The sequence below is a fragment of the Sinohyriopsis cumingii genome, chromosome 11 (assembly GCF_028554795.1).
Source record: "Sinohyriopsis cumingii isolate HCF-2022 chromosome 11, ASM2855479v2, whole genome shotgun sequence".
NCBI lineage: Eukaryota > Metazoa > Mollusca > Bivalvia > Unionida > Unionidae > Sinohyriopsis > Sinohyriopsis cumingii.
The window spans coordinates 17923745-17945423 of NC_142971.1; the positions used below are offsets into that span (position 1 = coordinate 17923745).

The 21679-nt window shown below is 38.2% G+C and overlaps 1 protein-coding gene across 3 annotated transcripts in view; it reads left to right on the forward strand.

Annotated features, from left to right (window-relative positions):
- Positions 1–7185: 7185 nt before the first annotated feature.
- LOC149787684 (low affinity immunoglobulin epsilon Fc receptor-like) overlaps positions 7186–21679 on the forward strand; it is a 38556-nt gene continuing 24062 nt past the window's right edge. Inside the window, exons 1-2 of one of the 3 annotated variants that reach the window (XM_089975636.1) lie at positions 7186–7291; positions 21411–21502. In XM_089975636.1, the coding sequence (XP_089831762.1) occupies positions 7272–7291; positions 21411–21502 (112 nt within the window). In that variant the 5' untranslated portion in view covers positions 7186–7271. The remainder of the gene's footprint in view (positions 7292–21410; positions 21503–21679) is intronic. The other 2 variants (XM_089975635.1, XM_089975637.1) reach the window with 2 other exon arrangements.

The window sequence follows — 21679 nt, forward strand, 5'->3', positions numbered from 1 at the left end:
TGTGCCATTTTACCCCACAAGCAATTTAACATCACTTTGGCAAACGATCGCCTGCCTTCGTTTTTCTCGATGTGGTCTAAAGTGATGCCTTCTTGTTCGTAGTATTTCTCTTTGAATTGTATTTGGTCTTCGGGAGTGTGACACCAGGAAGGATAGCCGCTGGCTTCTTGCTTCAGTTTCAAAAAGGCATCCACGTAGTCTGCGAAAATGCCTTTCTGCGTGGGGTCACCCTTGTGGTATTGTTGTGTCTTGGGAAAGTGACAAATTTCGTACACTTCTAACAGTTGGTATCGCATGTCCAGAGCTTTGAACAATTCCACGCTGACCCAGGTTCCCGTCAAGGCCCGTTCTTCCTGGCTGTGATGGCAAGGTTGGTCTTGGTTGCACGTTTCGGCACAAGTACGGCACAAGGGAAACATCAGTTTGCCTTGACAATGGTGAGGTAAGACGGGATGGTATAGGTTTCGTGGGAGGCAAAACTTTGCACTTGATCAAGCCTTCGTATTGTCGAATGTTGACCAGGTCGATGTGTTCCGTCAGCAATTGCGGGTGCCCTACAGGAAAGCGACAATATTTGCACACGTAGGGATACAGCGAACACACGTCCAAGTATTTGATTTCTTCTCCTTTCTCTTCGTCGGCTTGGTACAGCAAACAGGTGGCATTGGTCCTTCCTCCGTACAAACTATCCCTCGGGTTCAGCGGGTCCATGAACTGGTAACTTTCCACGAGGCGTTTAAACTCGGGATCGGTTTTCATACGGTGATCGTACTCTTGTTCCCACATTTCCACCACTTGGTATCCTTCCTGTTCTAACTTTAGGCGCCGCTGACAAGTGTCCTGGTACAAGTCTTCCATGGTTCGTTGTAAAAACTGATTTTTAGTACCACGGTCAGGGTAACAGACGGGACATCCGTGAAATAAGCAACCGTTAAACTCGTACACGATCTTGGGGTTTTCTAAGTCCCAGCCATCTACCGAATATGTTCCGATGGTCTTTTCACCCCCTCCTTTGCGGGCATGCTGAATCCATTTGTCTTCCTTGTCGCACAAGTAATGTAACCAACGTAGGGCTTTGACCGAGTATTGACGCTTGACAAAGTGAGTCGTTTGAGGGCTGATGACAGCCACGGTGTTTTCAGGCATGAATCGTTGTCGATACACTAAGGAACACGCTTTGGCAATGGTGCAAGCTTCTTTCAAAGGATCGACCCCTCCGTGTTCCATGAACAGTTCTCGAAATTTTCCACAGCAACGCCGTAAAATGTCCACGTCGGAACGACAATACTTTAACATTTCTTCCTGAAAGTCGAAAGGGTCCGAGGCGTGAATCTGGTACCAAGCGTAGAAAGCTTCTCGTTGTTCGGTACGCATGTTGTCGGGGTCGTAATAGTGAGCCTCAGGCAAATGGGGTAGAACGGCGTGTTGATTGGCTTCCGTATTGAAAAAGTGTGGAAAGTACCCTTTAGCCATTTTTGTCATTCCAAACGTTTTAGGCATTCGACTCAAAGGCATGGCCAAGTAACTCATCGAATCTTTAAACTGTACTTGTCCCACTTGCATGAAAATGATTTTGGCTCCGTTCAAAGTCACTTTAGGACGCTCGGTGCCATGTTCCGTATAGTATCTCAAAAGAAACTGTCCATCGTATCCGGAGAAATTGTGAGCCATCACCGTGGCATGACGATGACAATCTCCGTAACGTTCGATGTCCTCTTGGCTCGACGTCTTGTTGACGGGGTCTAAGACCCATTGGGCAAAATCAGCTAGCGTGTTTGGTCCCCGAAAGATTTTTCACGTCCTCCGGGAATCTTGCTGCAGTGAGGGCAATGACTGAAGATAGGTTCTTGAATGCACTTCTCGCACGCTCGATGAGCCACGCAGAAATTAGGGATGTGAATGCCGGTCTCTTGCATGCATTCGAAATCGAAAAAGATGAAATTGCCTTTCTTCTTGTGACCGTCCTCTTTCTCTGGTGGGGGTTGGTATTTTTGCACGTAGCATTCGTGTTCCAAGTCCACGATGTGGTGACAAATGTGACATTTTTCTTTCCTCGACATACGTGTGCCTTGGCATTGTTGGTAAGTATGCCTTGTCCACAGGTAGGGCACAATCTCAAGAGTTGACAAGCACATTTCTGCTGTGAACCTTGCGTCTTCAGATGTTGCTGGTAACAGGCAGGGCTGACAAACGTACGCAGACAAGTCGAACAAGGCACTGGTTCTTCGCTCAGACAGGGTGAAGAGGCCAAACATCCTGGGCATTTCGATCCACAATGCTTGTGTTGCTCTCGATTGTTATAACCATAATCACATTTCTCACAATAATAACCGTATCCTAGGAATCCAGTGATACTGGTAATGGTATCGAAATGTTCATCGTGATGATAAACGTGAATGTATTTTCCGTCCTTAAAGTCTTGCCCTCGAAACAACAAAGACCCGCGCACTTCTTGAGGGTGCACTTTCAAGGTGTATCGTGGAGCTAGGGCATCTTGCAATTTTTGCATCTCAGGAATGCCACAGGGTGTGTCTTTGGAGAGGCCAGCTTGTCGTAACAGGAGTTCTGCTTCACTTCGTTGTTTGGCTCGGTCCGATTGTCGAATGTTCTCCCAGTCTCTTTTCCATTCTACCGTGTCGTTCTTGTTGGCATAGGTTCGTCCCACCACGATGGCACGGGCTAAACACATCTGGTCATGAGGATTGTGAATTTGGACAAGGCTAGCCTTAATGCCGCGAAGGTCGTTCACCAATAACATCTTTTTGCGTCCGGTCCCTTGAGAAGGAGAGATGTGGGTCATGTCCAATGTGGCTTTTCCATCGGTGATGTCAAACTGGTCATTAGATTGTTGCACGTGTTGAATCTTGTCCATGACTTTGGAAGCGGTCAATTCTGCAGGGGTGCTAAACTCGATCCAAACAGGGGATTTCAAACCGTCGTGTTGTATGGAAAGTCTCAAGCGATCGTCTTCTTTGGGTTGACATTGTCGCTTGAGTGCAGTGAGCAGAGAATCCCACACTCCGGTGATGAACCCTTCTGCTTTCTCTAACGGTACTTCGGACTTGAAATCTTTAAACTTCACCGTGTATTTGTAAGCCGTGGTTCTAAATTTTCTAGAGGAGCGCTTTTCCGTCTCTCGAATGGAATAGTACTTTTCAGGGTTGACTAAGGGTGGTGAACTTGGTTTAGAGGTTTCAAATTCTGGTTCACTCATGTCCTCTTCAAAATCACTGGCATGAATTTGTGCCAAGATTTCAGCCCTGGTTCGAGGCGATAGATCACGTTTCTGCCTCTTACTTTCTTCTTCTTCTTTCTTCTCAAATGAATAGGATCGTTTCATCTTGAGTGAAAAACGTCAAATGACTCAAGTTTAAACACCATAGACTAATTTATAGTCATGGCAGACCAGCGTATATAAAAGGGTGTGTGTCTTATCCTTTCACTATTCATTTCACTCTCAAGCCGAGCACAACGATGGAAGAGACTAACCAGATGGAACGTTTCGTCAGAGCTTTGCGAGGGGTCATTAGAAAATTCTCTTCAGACCAGCCTACGGACTACTCTCCTTCCTTTCGAGATAAATGTCAAGATACTTGCTATATCTGTCAGAAGAAAGGGCATTGGTCTTCAGAGTGTCCAGACCGTCAAAAAAGAACAAAAACAGGGACTAAAAAAGACAAAAGTCAAGATACCTGTTATTATTGTAAAGAAAAAGGACATCGGTCTCCAGATTGCCCAAAAAAGAAACAAGAGGAGTCAGAAGAAAAGAAGGATTCTTCAGAAGAAGAGAAGGATTCTTCGGAAGAAGAGAGGGATTCTTCAGAGGAAGAAGAGGAAGAAAAAAGACAATTCTATTTACAAGAGGCAAAGAAACAGGAGAAGAAGAAAAGAAGAAGGGAAGAAAATGAGGAAAAGACGGTGAAGAAATTGAAAAAACAGAGAGACTAAACAAGGAGAAAGAAGAAGTCAATGAACTTTTTATTAAAGTGTTGTGTTGTGAATTGTGAATTGGATTGTAAAAAAATGGATAAAAGAATAAATTAATGATATAAGGTAAGAGTTTTTTAGTTCTGATTTTAAAATAAGAACGTACACTCACGCACTCATACACAGACACGTACTATAAGGGTAAAATGGGTGGGGTTTATTTTTGAGTTATTGGCAAATTGAAATTGTATTTCTTTTCGAGAAATGTGGGTGGCCCTGAAAAAGGCCTTTTTCTCTTTATCATGTAGGGGTGAGTTTAAGCAATCAACTTTAACTGCCTTATGCCTTTGCCACGGCCAAGGCCTACTTCTGGACTGCGTAATGTTGATGATGATAATGATTGGGTTGAAATCACTAAGGGTGGTACGGTAGGCTTAGTCACAGGGTTGACGTGTTTAGCTCGGGAAGGTCGTATTCTCTTCGGTCGTGATAAAGAAGTCTGATAAATTTGTTTCAGACTTCTTAACTCCGCTAAAATGTCCAACAGTACCGTGACCGTTTGATTTTCACCCTCTTGTTTCTTTGCTGCTACTTCTTCTTGCTGTTGTTGCTGTTGTTTTTTTCTTACCTCTTCTTCTTGTTGCTGTTGCTGTAGGAGAAAAGCCTGTTCCGCTTCCTTTTGTCGTTGTATAAATTTTTCCAATTCTTCTTTCTGTCTCTGTCTAAAATTCTCCACTTGCGGTAATGAAGAAGGTAACGAAGGTTCCGGAACAAATTCTTGCGAGGAGAGAAAATCCACAAAATCCCAATTCACCTCTTCTGAAAGTAAGTCCGGGTTCCCTTGGGCGGTCTCCCCTGCTGGTGCACCCCATTGGATCATTTTCTGAGTTTCCGTCATGTTGAATCACTGTCGCATAGATTGACTGCACACAAGCGCTAGCAAATCTATATAGACTACGTGACGTCACAGACTGCTCTCTTCGGATTGGATGAGGGCTGACTGAATTCTGTAACGCGTGTTCGGATTGGTGAATGAACTCAATCCGTTTCAATCCTACCTCTGCCTATAAATAAGCGCAGTTCAGTGCATTGATTCACCTGTTCTCGTCGCTTCAAGATGTGGACCACAGTTGAGTCATCCACCCTTGTGTCTTCCATGATGTTTAGGACGGACATGCTCATGTATGTCAGGTCCAAGTGGACTGTTGTTGATAGGACAGATACTAGTCAATGGATGAGGAGAGTTTACATAGAAAGACAAGGATGTCTCAAGAGGGTACTTGTGTATGGACCGGCAGTTAGAAGGAGTTTAAGAAGAAGAAGAAGAAGATGTGACAGATGCCATCTATGTTAATATTAATATTAACATAAACCCAAAGGCCCTTTTCAGGGCCAGCCATATTTCTAGAAAAGAGATAGCCTTTCCATTGCCTACCCCTTTTTTTAAATTTAAATTTAAATTTAAATTTAAAAAAAAAATCCCATATTCAATTCCCCTTGTCCCTAGACAAACCCAAACTCTATTCCCATGTTAATTTCCCCTTGTCGCTAGACAGACCCACACTATAGTTCCATGTTAAATTCCCCTTGTCGCTAGAGTGACCCACGATTTTTCTCCATGTTAATTTCCCTTGACGCTAATCTGACCCACGATTTTTCTCCATGTTAATTTTCCCTTGACGCTAGAGTTGCCCAAGGGGTCTTGTAATGCTAATTCCCCTTGACGCTAGGGTGCCCCCATTTACTACTGTGGGATGACACAAACGAAAATCCTCTACGTTCGTCATTTCATAGATGTTAGCCTGTATTTTGCTAATATGGTCCTGAGAGAGAGACAGAGACAGAGACAGAGAGACAGAGAGTCCTTTGAAAATTTTTATATTTAACTAATAATAATCGATTATTAAAACATATAGTATATTTAAGAAAAAATAACAAATGCAAAACATTAAATAATCACGATATGTGTACCACATAGCTGAGGAATGTACTGTATAATGTCGACATGGTTTTCATCTTTGTATCATTGATAAACAATGTAGATAAATCCCATTGAAAGTGCACACGTATCGTTACGACGAACTATATTATTGTTGGTTACTTGGTGTAATTTCTATTTCAAGGTTTTAATCCAGCCCGAATTCCTTTTCTCTGTCACTCCACATTTATACGTAGTATGTCCGTTATGCGTGGTGTGTGTGTGTGTGTGTGTGTGTGTGTGTGTGTGAATGTGTGTGTGTGTGTGTGTGTGTGTGTGAACTGAAATCATTGTGATGAAAATGTGTACTATATTAAATTCATTTAGAAAACGATGATTATTAACACCTTTTATAGTTATTTTCATACGTCACTAATGATTAATGTGTGGAAATTATTCATTGATTAGAATCAACTACAGACGGTCGTTAGAATGTTTATATATGCGTATTATTGCGCCATGTGCGGATCACAATTTGATATACCAATAGTATTGTGTATCAAATTTATAGATACCATCACTTTGATTACCATGTTTGTGTTTAATGTATGTGGCATATATATATATATATATATATATATATATATATATATATATATATATATATATATATATATATATATTATGGAATAATAACATGAAATAAGCCCAATAAGGAAATAGAGAACCAGAGGTGACAATCTGCGGTAATAATTATATTATATAAGCCAGAGAGATTTACATCTACGTGTGTTGTCATACAACACAATTTTCGGGCTTTGACGACAAGACCTTGTACAGATTTCGTTTTATTAAAAGATATTATACTACTTATTACACATATAATATCGAAGCATACACATAACTGTTGGTATAGTGAACACTTCACCAAACGGTACGCACGGTCTCCAAACAGAAGACATAACAAGCTAGGTCCTTTTGATATCGACCTAGAGAACGATTTATTCTTGAGTAGTATGTCTGTGTTAATGCCTGTATGTATACATATATGTCAAATATATGTCTGTGTTAACGCCTGTATGTATACATATATGTCAAAGACATGTCTGTGTTAATGCCGGTATGTATGCATACATGTCAAAAACGGAGAGGGATTACTAAGTATGCCCCGTACTTGTGTATACCGTATGGATTCTAAAGTTCTAAATTGTTATCAGTCCTTGATAGGTGGCTGTTATCTTGTTACCTGCTGTATGTGCTCTATCATCTTATTGTACAGCAAGATGGTTGACGGACAAAGGATGGGCATACGCATTGTCATCAATCGTGTATGACCATCCTTCACCTTTATCTCTGGCAGTAGTTGTTTGAACCATTAAACAATTCCACACCAAACGATGAAAATACATTTTCTCATCTCAGCTGTATGTCTTTATTTGAAGATGGGTAAGTAATCATTATGATGCCCAACTTGTAAAACGTGAGCATGAAGACGGTTTATGTTTACCAGCGATTTTCATCGGCTTTAAGTATTAATATAGAATGAGGGTAAAACCATCGAATATATCAATGTACGTTAGTTTGGAAGAAAGTGGTGTCTGCGTCTCATCAGCTATCAACCATTTAATTACTCCTTGAACTAATAGCAATGTCTGAAATTTCCAGTAACGCAAATTAAGTCTGGCAAAAATCTTTAAAATAGGAAAATTGCAAAGCATTCCCATTAACTTTAAACTAAGACCGAACACTGTTATAAATAACAACGTGGTAACAATATGGCTATAATTTGATACCACGTTATCAATCTCGTCATGATTGGACCGCACTATGTCTCCAAGAAACATTCAGCGACAAAACATGGAGAAAACAAACATTTGATAAAATATAAGTCTTCTCAGAGCATTATGAAATAACACCTTATATAACAAATTAGCAATAAAATGACATTTAAGTCATACATTATAAACAAACGACACCCATCCCCTACAAATCGATTCTCCAGTGGTTGAGACGACAAGGAAGGTTAACGGATATATAAAACTCGAATCAAACAAGTCTTTTGAAAAATACAATCAAATGGAGAGGATTGATTATTTGGTTATTCTGTGACAATATTATGATTTAAGTATATTCTAAGAGGATAGCACTATAGACCAAAACAAAAAGTTTTGACTAAATAAGAATAATAGAAAACTATGCAACCCTGTCATAAAAGAATATTTTTGGAAAAGGCAGTTATAGTTCTTAATGCACTGGGAGTGAAGATTGTGTATGTTATATAACACTGCTTTTAAAGTGTTATTATAAGGCAATTTGATACATCAATACTATTGTTATATCAAATTGTGATCCTCCCATAGCGCATAAACAAACATTAGCAACGTTAGAAAATAACGAGAAAAGTATTAATTATCCCGTTATCAAAATGAATTAAACAAGGCACATAGTTTCATTGAAATCCTTTCTCCTTTCCCTTATTCCCATTCTTTATCTTTTCTCTCTTTTCCCCATGCATAAAGAATAAAATACGCGTAAATCTGCGGAATGAGATAGGAAACTAATTTTAGCTTTATGAAATCCTGAAAGTGCATTTATATAAAGTAACTTACAAGAAACTGGGTCGTTGTAAACTGGTATGTGTACACTTTCCATGTGACTTAGTTTTCAACACCAATGATGCAAAGTTGTAATAGTCTGTTAGAGTATACGGTATGTTTATCGGTTAGGAGGCACACATATACTGTATCTATTTAATGTGTTTTTTCACAAAGGTTCTAAAAATTGAAATATTCTAAGGCCGCTCCCCCTTTATAGTGTTGGTTCGTCAGATTGCAGATTAATCAACTAACAGAGAAACATAGGGATTGGTATTAACAAAATGGCCTTATGGTAATTCTACTCAACCCCCACCTCCAGCTCTCTCTCTCTCTCTCTCTCTCTCTCTCTCTCTCCGGAACATCGTAGCACAATATAGGCGAAAACCCGTGAGAAAACAATCATAGCGGATTTTACCATATATCCACTATTGTGCTGAGTTACCGTAAAACACAACCACATACATGCCAATCACTCTGACCTTTATTCGAGCGCACCCTCAGAAAATAATCCGTAAAGAGTTTTACACAACAAGGACATTCAGCTAGGTGTTCGACGGGAGGCAACAGTAGGTGACAACAATAGCCAAATAGTGGCACTTTGCATCATATTTACTTAGTATAGCTTCAATTGTATTTGTATCACATGTGTAGTAGATATCGTCAGAATGTAAACAAATACATGTATATCAAGTGTAGATTTTGATATTGTGATGGAAGGGAATCAAATGTCCTTAAAAGGCATGTAAAACATAAAAAAGAAATTTTAAATTAGAGATAGATGATAACAACGGCATTAATAACGTGAGTAGTAACAAAGAAAGTATCTAGCCTCGAAACTAAAGCAATTATAGACGAGGATATTAAAAGAATTGATACGAAGATACATGTTTAAAAATCATTTAATACACTGATGGAAAAGACTGAGGTCATCCAAAGCGTTACGGAGATAAAGAATTGGATATCGGAATGGAAAGATCCAATTTCCGACATTCAGAGAAGAGAATATTCTGCAATGGAAGAAGTGGATATAGAGGACTTCGAAGAATAAGAAATGACTACATCAATGATTAAGAAGATGCTTTTGAAGACGATACTGAGAATAAACAAAGAAGCAATAGAAATGGATATGGTGCAATACGTCAGATCACTGTTAACAATATTTTATTTGTGGTAGCAGCATTCATCTGTTCATGTTCGCGAAAGGGTGCATGCCAAGAGTTTATCCTCGTCTTTAAAAGCTAAACACACAATCTGCACTTTCTGTATTGAGCTAGTTGACATCCTAATCACACGTTATTTGCAGTGATGTGTATAATGTAACATAGATGTCGGTGTTTTTGAAGACACTTGTTACAGTTATAACATAGTTAGTACCTTCTCTTTTAAATCATTTGTATGTATTGAGAATAGCCCTCAATAGAAACAAACGGATACATTGTATATGTGTTGTCTATGACTACGAGCACAAACCATTTGGTTAACCCATATATTTATCAGCCGTTAAATCGCCAACTTAACAGAAATGACATTTAATTTTGTCGTCATCGAGGATATTATGTCTTAAAACCGTAAGTATCATAAGGTGTCTGGCAGCAATATTGTGCAACTCGAAAATATTGGTTTTGAAAGCCTTCGATTTGACCTCTGATCAAATTAAGCACGTGTTTGCTACTTTCTCGAAGGATTTTTGTAGTCTTCAATTTGCAAACTGTCTTGTTATCGACTATTACTCTTTAATTTTAATGGCAAATTTTGGGAATTCGGTTGCATTATTTTTAAAGGAGAAACAGAATTGTAAAATATAAAATGTTCCACCAAAAGCATTTAATCCCCCCCCCCCCATTGACCATTGTAAATGCACAAGTGTAAATGTTATTTGTAGCAACAGGGGACGCTAGCGATCAAGATTAACGTTGTTTCAAAATGTCAACCTCATTACACCGGTCCTTTCTCCACTTTAATATGTAAAAAGCCAACATTATTACATCCGAATGTATTCATGGTTGAATGGTCAAATGTCTATATTTAGCGTATATGATAATGGGCCATTTCTACAACTTATTCAGCGGAAAAAAACGAAAAACGAATTTTTCAAAACGCTGAAAAACTAAATAAACGAACATATAGGCTCACCTGCGACTACTTTTTAAATACTTTGGAGTTCTTTTTACGAGAATAATGGTAAAATGTGTGCGAATATTTGCGGAAAACCCACGAATTACGTCTTTTTCAAAGGTGACGAATGCCAACAAGAACGGTAACTCTTCACGGCACATGGGTACGTACAAAATGTAAACAATGACAACAATACGACATAATTTGGGTTCATAAACACACGGAAACTTGATGTTATGAAAAGGCAGACGTTTATAGCAAGGAATCTGGTTATACAGACCTACTGTCATTTATTATACCAAACTTATTACAAAATATTTATACAACTTTTGTTGTGTAATATATTTTCGAGGTTAGAGACTCGACGGGAGTACCACTCACCGACGCAGTAATACTAGACGTATTGATAATATGTATGTGATTGTAATCACTGATATATTATCAATGTCAGGTCATATGTTCTACGTACGATTCTTATCTAGAGACACTGGTATTAAAATTAAAATGTTCATGCTTAGTAGAGACGGAAAAGAGGTAAACGTGCAACTATTTTTCAGAATTTTTAAGAAAACAAATTCATTTAAAATTGTCATGTCATTTTTTGTGAATATCAATATGAATATTGTCATCATAAGCCAATGAATAGAGAATTGATCTGTAGTATTTCTCCATTTAAACGAATACATAATCATAAATATTTCTTGAGAACCAACTCGGTGCCAGTTTCTTCTCTGTCTCCGATACCACAATTGTCTTTACTCCATGAACTATGTAATATTGCTCAAAACAATGTTCAGAATTATTATGAAAATATCGCAGATTTAGGACATCCAAAAGTTTATGTTGCACCATCCTAAGTTGACACTACAGAGACCCTGACTTACTGTAATGAAAACTTAGTGGAAATCCTTTTGTCATTGATTTTATGTTATAGATATGAAAACTGACCAAATATATCTTATGATAACTATAAATTCTAAAGTAGCAATTGTTATTTACTAAACTGTACTTTCAGATCAATGCATATATGTACAAAAACACTGTAATGAATATGCACAATTGGTTTTAAGAGAACTAATAATTTCAAGTTGGTATGACTCATGATTATGCTATTTCATGCAAAAATGTTAGGGGCGTGTAATAAAAAGGCACAGAAAGTCTTCAAAAGTACCTGGAACATAGAAAAAGTAAATTTATTATATTGAAGCTGAATGTTTACAAAACATTTATATATAACCATATGTAAAAAATATGCAACTTTCAGCATGAAGTAACACGAGGTCAAGAATTTTCAAAAAGTGACCAAAAACCAATATTAAAAATGGTGGACGGTACATGTGTTTGAATGCTTCCTGAGAATTTATTTGAAAATATATCATAAAGATGTGCTCATTTGTGAAATCTGCACACTCAAATTAAGCAGAAAATATTCTATTTTAAAAGCAACATATAATTTCGACTTGTGTATGACTCAAAAATATAGTATTTCATGCAAAAATGTTGGGGGGTGGTGATAAAAAGGCACAGGGGGGCTGCTGAATTACCTGGAACATATAAAAGTCAATTTATTCTTAAAGCTGAATGTTCTAAACACATTTCTATATAAAATATATGTAAAAAATGTACAAATTTCAGATTGAAATAACATGAGGTCAAGAATTTGCAAAAATTGCCAAAGACAATATTAAAAATGGTGGACGGTATATGTGTTTGAATGCTTAATGTGAATTTATTTGAAAAGATATCATAAAGATGGGTTCTAGTTTGAAATCTGCACACTCAAATTATGCAGAAAACATTCCATTTTATATATTCTCTAATTATGAAAAAATCATCCCCTGTTGCTATTTTTTGTACTAGATTTAATGTATACAATCTTCACCCGCAACCCATCAAGAGTTATTGCTGCCTTTAAAAAAAAATCTTTTATGACAGTGTTGCATCGCTTTTTCAATCAATTTTTTTGTTTGTTTTGTTCTATTGTGTTATCCGTGTTTGAAATATAATGCAAATCATGATATTGTCGAAGAATAACCTAAGAGACAATCGTCAGCTTTTGATTGGATTTTAGATCCCCAATCTATTGTTAATTCCGATATCTTTTGTCATTTGCCCCTGAAGTATCTAATATATGATAGAAGTTTGTTCTCAGTCCTAAATAAGCTATACACATTTAATCTAATTCACAACAGGAAGAAGAAAATAAGGTATAGATCTCTGGATCGTCATGAGTACGATGTAATCGGCAGTAGTGCGTACAACAGTTTTATAATTTAAAAATTTTAACCCGTTTTCTTCTGCTAATTTCTGAATTCTGTTATAGCAAATTTGTAGTTGACGTTAAATAGCACGCACACCCTTTGTGTTTTATGTACAAACGGTCGACAACCTAATATAAGCAGACAATTTAAGACCATATAGTCGTAACAACTAAAAACTTCGTGGCAAAAATTGTCATTTTGTTTTACCGCGCAATTATTTCAAAACCCATTATTATCAGTATGTTTTTCACGGTTATTGTTGCTACTATTACGGCTATGAATATCACTATCAATATTGTTACAACTGTTTTTATCGCTAATATTATCATTATAATGGCCTTTATTATTTAATAGATAATGGAATGAATAATGAAATAAATGAATGAATGATTTAGTTGCTAAAATACTGACTCCAAACAGATAATACTTTTTTTATCTTGTTTTCGTGAAAATGCCCGTTTCAAGATCTTTCTGTTGACGGCATCTTGTTTTAGCATTCTAAGGCTACGTTTTCATTAAAGATTCGTTTTCTTTCTTGTTTTGCGAACACCGTTTGCGTTTGTGAGCAATTCAGCAAGAACATGCATGATATAAATGAAAGTATAGACAGTGGAAGAAAGGTTTTATGCGAATGGACGGCTGTCCAGTTTCTTTATCATCCAATCAGATCAGAGATTTTAAAAGTATGAAAATCGGAATGTTTAAAAATATTTTGCAAAGAAATTGAAAGGCTTTAGTTAAATTTTGCGATTATTTATAGGCATACATTTTTAAAGACTGGTTTTAATATTGTTTTTTGGGTAGCGATGGTGGGGTGGTGGATGGAACCAACTTGCTAATCCATAAAAGAAGCAAAATCATAAATTCATGTCTTTTGTATTTATATGATTTCTCCAAAGTATTGTTTCGCTCAAATATCAATATGATAAGACGAATTATATCTATGCTTTTTGTAATTTATGTTTGAACTATGAATACACACAGTTTTTGTATTTTGTTGATGTTGTTATTGTTTTGTTTTTAGAGAATGTAGTGGTTTCTATGATTCGTTGACAGTGTGTGTGTGTGTGTGTGTGTCTGTGTGTTTGTGTGTGAGAGAGAGAGAGAGAGGATCGTCTTGATTTCAGCTTAGTAAACAGAACGAACATACAAACTAACCAAAATTACAGATTCGCAACTTAATGAAATTAAATAATCTCGATAATAGTAATAAGCCTTGATTTAAGCAATATTTAACTAATTTCGTATGTTCCGAAACAAACCCTGGCTATCTGACCTTTTAGGGTACAATTAATAACATCACGCTCTAGTTGAAATAAAAATGTATTTTGGTGCATTGATTATGCATGTGTTTGAAGTATATTTCAGATTGATAGGAAGCATTTGCACAAGTATGTATACCTTTGCTAAACTACATGCAAAATGCATAGATCAGTATTATAAATTACATGTAAAATGGATAGATCAATGTTATAAATTACATGTAAAATTTATAGATCAAGTGTGTTAACGGATTAATAGGTGACTGTAACTGAATTGTGGAAACCCTCTTTTGAACTGTTACGATTAGGGTGTGTTTTAGCGCTTGAGGCTATAAAAATTTCCTAACCTAACTCATCAGAAATATTTCAGTGTCCTTGGTTCAGCATATGTCTCACTCTCCTCGCATACAATTGGGTTAGTTCCCTTTCTTTCTTCTCTCTAACCGGTTACAAACTGCTGTAATTGTAAACAGCATTTTCTTAAAATATATCTGATGTATCAAAAACGCGAAGATGCCACTTTTTTATCAACATTTAGCATCTTAATATTTTAAAACATTTCAATTAGTGCCTTTGAAAGTGTTCTGGAGATGATACAAAAATCTTGTTGATGTTACCACAGAAAGCACACAAATAGTAACTGAGGGCATAGTGGAGGTAGATTTACGTTTGGGTATTTTGCCTCATCCGCTGCCTTAAAGGTTCCCGGAAGCACGTTCTCGGCTCTAACCCCCAAAACCAGCAATCAGCCACGCGACCAATATATATTTTGTGACTTTTATGATGAAGGTTTGCTAGAGGTATAAACACCCACGTGATGCGAGTGTGCCAGTCATGGGAGTTAGAGTCTGTTCGGTTGTCCGTGTCCGCCTAGGGTATCGAATGAGGTCTATTAGCCATTTCCGTACTACTCTAGTCTGCAGCAATTGTGGAAAACAATAATATCGCAGAGAGAGAGAGAGAGAGAGAGAGAGAGAGAGAGAAAGAGAGACACAGAGAGATGAGAGATAATATTGCTGCCTCTCAGACAGGCAGTCAAAAATAAATTTATGGTGGCGAGCAATATATACATGCTGCGTGAAGAATTTTATTGTCTGTAAATCTGCAACAGCGGTTTGGTGTTGTCTGTGATTTTTCATTTCCGCCAGCATAGTATCAAACTCGGCCACACTTATTATTTTATCCTCGATTGTCACTGAGTTCAATTTACTGATCGTATTGAATGCACTATGTGTCCGCAAACAATTAGGATTAGACGCGCAATCGGGAATGCAGTCGAATCAAAATGAACTTGCTCGCGTAACCTGAGACGCCGGTTTTCTTCGACATAGCTCTTACAATAATACCCATTGTAGAACCTATAATGGTGGATCTTATCGTGATTTCAGTCACCCTAGAATCTATAGTGGCTGCCGCAGCAAGACCTCAAGTAGTATATGTGACTAATCACACGCGTTTGTATTTTACAGTAAACGCGGATGTCTTGGTGCTTTCATTTCACAGCTGTTGTGCCTCTTCGATTATTATTATCGGTAAGACTTAGTGTCTGTTATATCTCTTTTATCAATCATGCAATCGCGTATTTTAATTGCACTACTCGGCGGGCCTTGTCCAAACTAATCATCAAATACTGATAGCCAATAGTCATTTTTGACTGGCACAATGGTCAAGCAGTTATAAAAAGTCTGTGCATCGGCAATACTTACATCTCCGGTGATGGTGCGTTGTTGTGTCCTGGTACCTCTCTCATACAAACACACACCGACTACGCCAATAACTTCGACATCGAACGATCGTCTTGTCTTTGTCCAATAAATGTCACTCGAACAAGTGCGTCCTTGTTGAATAACATTCAAGACCTTTCTTTTCTCAACTGAGTCAATGTTGGTTTAAACTGTTCGATGCTCAACGTGACTGGTGTATACATCGGTGAATGTTACTTCGCCCTTGTAGAAACAATCCCGGAAAGGTTTTGAATCTGTTACAATCAACGCTTCGGTTTTTCACGTGCACATTCGATGATTCCAAGCTGACCACGAGTTGGCAGTGGCACATTAGAGTGATTCAAAATGGGAATTTTTACTTGACCCTTAACAAAATTATGTGACAGTTCATACAAGGGTTTGGTAACACCACCGTGACGATGATGTTCCTCAAGAAGTGCAGCAAACTTGTTATCGATGCCAGTTCGTCCAATACTCCGTCTGTGGCAAATTCCGCAACTACAGCACCACAATCAGACTCCATTACGTATATCAAATCATAATCACAAACGTTAAAGACGGTTACGCACGCATCAGGACAAATGTTGAGAGCTTCATACTGAATTTAATCTCCGGGGATCAACGATGCTAGTATTGCTATTGTGTAAGGTTCCTGGCAACTGCCATTATTAGTGCTACAAAATTACAATTATAATGATGCTTATCATTTATAAATATTTCCATTTGATTCCAAGTGCTGATAGTTTCAGTTAGGATAAATAAATATGTTCCTGACTCTCGAACCTTTAAAGTGATCTCTAGGTCTATTAAAACCATGTACACCACGAGCAAAAATTAGTCGACCATTTGTAGAGGCTTAGGAGACATATATTTCCTCAAATTCTGTGGTTAACATTCCCGCGATTAATTTATTACCCGCGGTGTTGGGGGTATGTCAGCGATTTGTTGATCCACGCGTTTTGTTGCTGCATTAGTATCATCAACATAGTTTTTGATAAGCGCAATCGACACCCCGCTGTCTCTGATTCCACCATTTTCAGTGATCTCAGCCAGATTATTTGTGACATCGCCTTTCAACTTGACTATGATATCTTTAACATCTACGTTTAAACCAGGATTTCCCCGGGAGAAATAATTAATTTCGACTGGAGGTGAAAGTCCATACGAGTCAAAATACAAAATATGTTGAGGTATTGCCACGTATACGACTGAGTGAGTGTCAGGGACTGTTGATAATTCCAGATTGATGATGTCAGTATCACGTGTGTGTGGCACCATCGATGCAAGTTCACTTCGCATAAAACATCACGAAAATATTTGATCAGTTTTGACATCACGGGTAAAACAAGACTGAACCACGTCGTGATGTTATGCGAGCGGTTAATCGAAGACCTTTGCCTGAGCGTACTCGAAGACTCGTACCTATCTGGTAATCAGATGTCTCTTCCTTTTTTATGCGTCTACCGACTGCCTTTTCCAAAACCATTCATGAGGCAGTTCCGACAGCCCCTAATACTGCAGCTTTTTCAACCGCTCAAGGCTGCAAGGAATGAAATTACTCCACCAGTCTTTTGCATTTGTGTCACCTATGACTTGGATAATTTTAATGTTGCTGAAGTGTTTTTGTGTTTGCCAGCATCAAAATGAGCGAGTTATGATAGTGTCAGCCAAACGGAGACATTTCCAGTTAATGTTGGTGCCGACAGTTTTAGTTGGACACCACAATTGCTTTTGATTGCATGCTTGATTTTCGCAAGTTGATTTTCACTAAGGTTGACCTCACTTCATGATAGGACATTATTATTCAATTACGTAATAGGTTTAATTACGAATGCTGTGAGTTTCATTTTACAAGTGCATCGATCACACTCATTCGGCCACCAGCACACTAAGGCACCAGCGTCGGAAAGTATTTCAACATAGAATTCGTAATTAGTGCCCTCAGAGTTACCATCATGAAAATGCATATTGACGACTGACTGAATGAACAACTCCAGATGTTGCAGCGAAAAATAAAAAATTGGGCATAGCTTGCTAAAGTCTTGTTGAGAAATCTGTAGCTCCGTGTCGATGACTTGATTCCGGTCCATGTACGACATCACAGGTTGCTATATGCACGGGCAGTATGATTGGCATATGTGTAGTCAAGCCGAATTTCGTGATGACCGTTTAAGCGCAAAGAGACCTAAGTCACTTCTAAGTAGACAAATAAAAAATTTTTTTGGTGCTTCTTCATTATCTCGTGTTGCAAGTTGAAACTGTGGTTTTAATTTTCAACGTAGCTTTTAAGTTTTTTGTCAGTCATGTCGCTGCGATGTCTGAAGTGTGTCAGTTTATAGTGATGTCTAGCACTGGGGCATCGTACCGCAGACATGTAACATTATGTCTCACCCAGTCACATTATCCTGACACCAGGCCGACCAGTCCTAACAGTAACCTCTTAATGTTGAGCGCCAAGCGAGGCAGCTGTTAGTACCATGTCTTTGGTATGACTCGGCCGGGGATCGAACCCACGACAACCCGCATCCTAGGTGGTGCAAGTTGAAACGCCAAGAACACGAGTTTTGTGCAATAAGGGCATGCTCGGTACGTATTTGCCAGGTAAAGTGCCCTGCAATACTAGTAGGTGGGTGTGTGTCTCTGGTATATGCGATAAACGACAGCATTTATGTGGTTTCAGACACCATAAACGAAAAGAAGCAGGACTCTGTGTCCATTGAAGGGGATAACACGTTCATCCACAAAGTCAGTATACAACATTTCCAGCAGCAGCACCAGCAGCAAACCCAATGGTGTCCTTGGAGTTGTTCTTACCAAACAAGATAACCGTGTGTTTGGCTCCAAATATCATCTTGCGAATATCTCTGCAAAACCCGAAGTTGTAAGTGAAGGGAGTAGCTCACGAAAATCGTAATAAGTTTCCACTACGTTGTGCTCGAAGCTGTGCAAATCCAAAATTGAAATTTAGGTTAGGAACTTCTAAAATTTCTACAGCTGTATGAAAATCTGCAGCAGTATTTTGAGGCCGTCTGATTGTATTTGCTCTCTGATCTGCGTGGTCATTCCCATTCTTGACAAAATCATGGTTGGACCAGCGGTTATAGTTTAATAATCTCATTATCGGGCGAGTCCGAGAATCGTCGTGGCCACAGCCACATTATCCAGAGTAGAGTTTTATTTCCTTTCCATCTATGGAGTAACGTGTGCTTTCTATTAACGCCATGATGCCGTTGCTAACAAATCCCACTTCAGTATATGCCTGGTAATCAGCGTTGTTGGCATGTATCTGTTTTCCTCCACTTCCAAAAATGCCACACATGGGAGGAAGAATCTGGAGGTGTCTTGCACATGCAGTTCTATTATTAATTGATTGGGTTCTCTATCTGGATATGTGTTATACTTAACATATCTTGCTTTGATCCACTAACAAAGCTTTCAAATGATGTATCAAATACCTCTTTGAACTAGGCCATTGCACAATTATAGAGTACTGAGTTTCCACTCACCATGGTCAGACTTGCAACGGCGGAATCTAACAATCGTCATTGAGCGGCCTCTTTGATGACCCTAGATACACTACATGATATCGATTCGGTCGATATCAATTAACTGTAACTGTCCCTGGCCCTCGTGCTTATCATCACTGTAATCGATGTCGAAGACACCGAGCCGCCTTCGAACCCAGTTCTTTTATTCGATTCACAGCGGCACTTTTAACACTATCCACAACCTGGCCACCTGTTCAGCGATGGGTGCGGCGCTCGAGATCAGAGCTATTAGGGTCTAAGGTGCCTCGCAAATAATCAACGAACAACGTCACCAAGCCCAGTTCCATAATATGTCATGTACGCGGATTTTCGCGCGTTAACTAGGTGAATGTGTTTCACACGTCTACGCACGAATGTCATTCTCTAATGTACAGTTGGCTCGTCAGTATTTCGTGTCGCAGATCCACTACATACCCATCTTGATCCACCAAGGAAAAACTAATATGAGTCAGACAATTATTATGGCATGGCAGATATACAAGTGTTACAGGCGTAATCGAGAACAAGTCACACGATTCCGTGGTGGGTGAAAAGCTAAAGATAACACAACTATCATCAACATTTTCCACGTTGATCACTGACCTTAGCGGGACCCATTTTAGTGTTGGTATGTAACTTGACCCACAAAACGATTGTTTACGGTGACAGATGGGCCTCGACCCGGCCACATCGTTCTAGAGTCCACCCCGATCCTCTATGGATGTATTTATATAGCATTTAGATAATATTTTTAATGATTCTGCCACTTTCATCTCTGATGATACTTCTATCTTCGCGGTTCAGGCTCACACGGGTACTGCCGTGAATCTACGGAGTAGTAGTTTTTAAGTCCATCCTTGTCACGACTAAGTGGCATATCTTATGAGCGCTGAGGACAATGTCTACTTTGACACTAGCGTGACCAACGCTATAAGTCCGGGAACCGGATTTGACAACTACTTACTTAATTTCGACTTTTCAAGTTTTGCTACTTTTAATCCTTATATAAATGATTATGTTACACTCGTAACCATGTGTGCGTCATTGTGTATGTATTTTAAAGCCCCATGAGTAAGACCCCGATTTGGAAGAAACATACGGAAACTTTCCCTTCTTTTTGTAGCATTATATATTGGTGCTGTTGGTTTGCATTTTCCATGTCTCTCCTGCATTCCGTTGCCTATCTAAGCTTAGGTCATCGACTTTGTCAGTGTGTTCTTATTTTATTATTCACTTCCATAATGTTTATATTTACTAACACACGGCCAATGTGGTCATGGATGGATTTTATATGGAAACTCCTGTTATCATGTCAGTCATGACAAAGAAAGCTGGGCTGATGCCGATGTAGGTATTAACACATACTTCAACGATTTCATTACAAATACTACTAATACTAATAATAATAATCATGAATAATAATGATATTAATGCTACTACTAATAATGATCTATGTTCAGTCTCCAAAATAAGTTTTTAAAGCTTCAGCCACTGATAAAAGTAGTAAACATATTTACAAGAATTCTTCCTAATGTGTAAGTTTAAAATTTAAATCTTTAGATCATAAGAAAGGTGTTTTTGTCTTAATTTTCTTTATTATATCTTCCGTCATTTTTTCAGTACATGTGCCATAAATTGGGCGGATATTTGGTAGAGGTAAACACTGCCGAGAAGGGACATTTTCTGGAAAATCAAATAAATTGTTCCACTTTCCTGAAGTTAAAGTTTAGTCTGTATTTAAAGTCTTAAAAAGAATATGTTCGTGAATAGTGATGGTGAGAAAACTAGTCGTAGCTGCGTTCATTGATTGTCATAGCGTGTGTTTACGCTTTTTATGCCCCCTTCCACACCCCTCCATCGATCGTGAGAAAGAGATAGTAACTTAAAATATGTCATGGGTATTGCTACATGCAACAAGTTTAATCACAAAATATTATATAACTGTCAGTGTAATGTCAATCTTTGGCCACCCCTAACTCTGTAGATGCCATGAGAGAGACTTAAACGTAGATCATTCCAGGATATTGTCACCACATGATTGAACAACATTTGTGTCTACTTTGTTAAATTACCATCTAGCATTTTAGGTGGAAACAGAGTCACGGACAGACTGAAGAACAACGGATGGACGGTTAGAGAGTATTGGAAAATGCCCAAGCAAAAGCATGCAGGTAATTAGGATAGAAATTAATTCTCAGGATAGCTGAACTAATTTGGATATCTTAAATTATCGTTTAAAACGAGATATTTAGATCTTTGAGAGTTGAAAGAAGGATTTAATTATAACTCTACTAGTCTAGCAGTTGGACTAAATATATTAACAGAAGTAGATGAATTGACATCAAGTC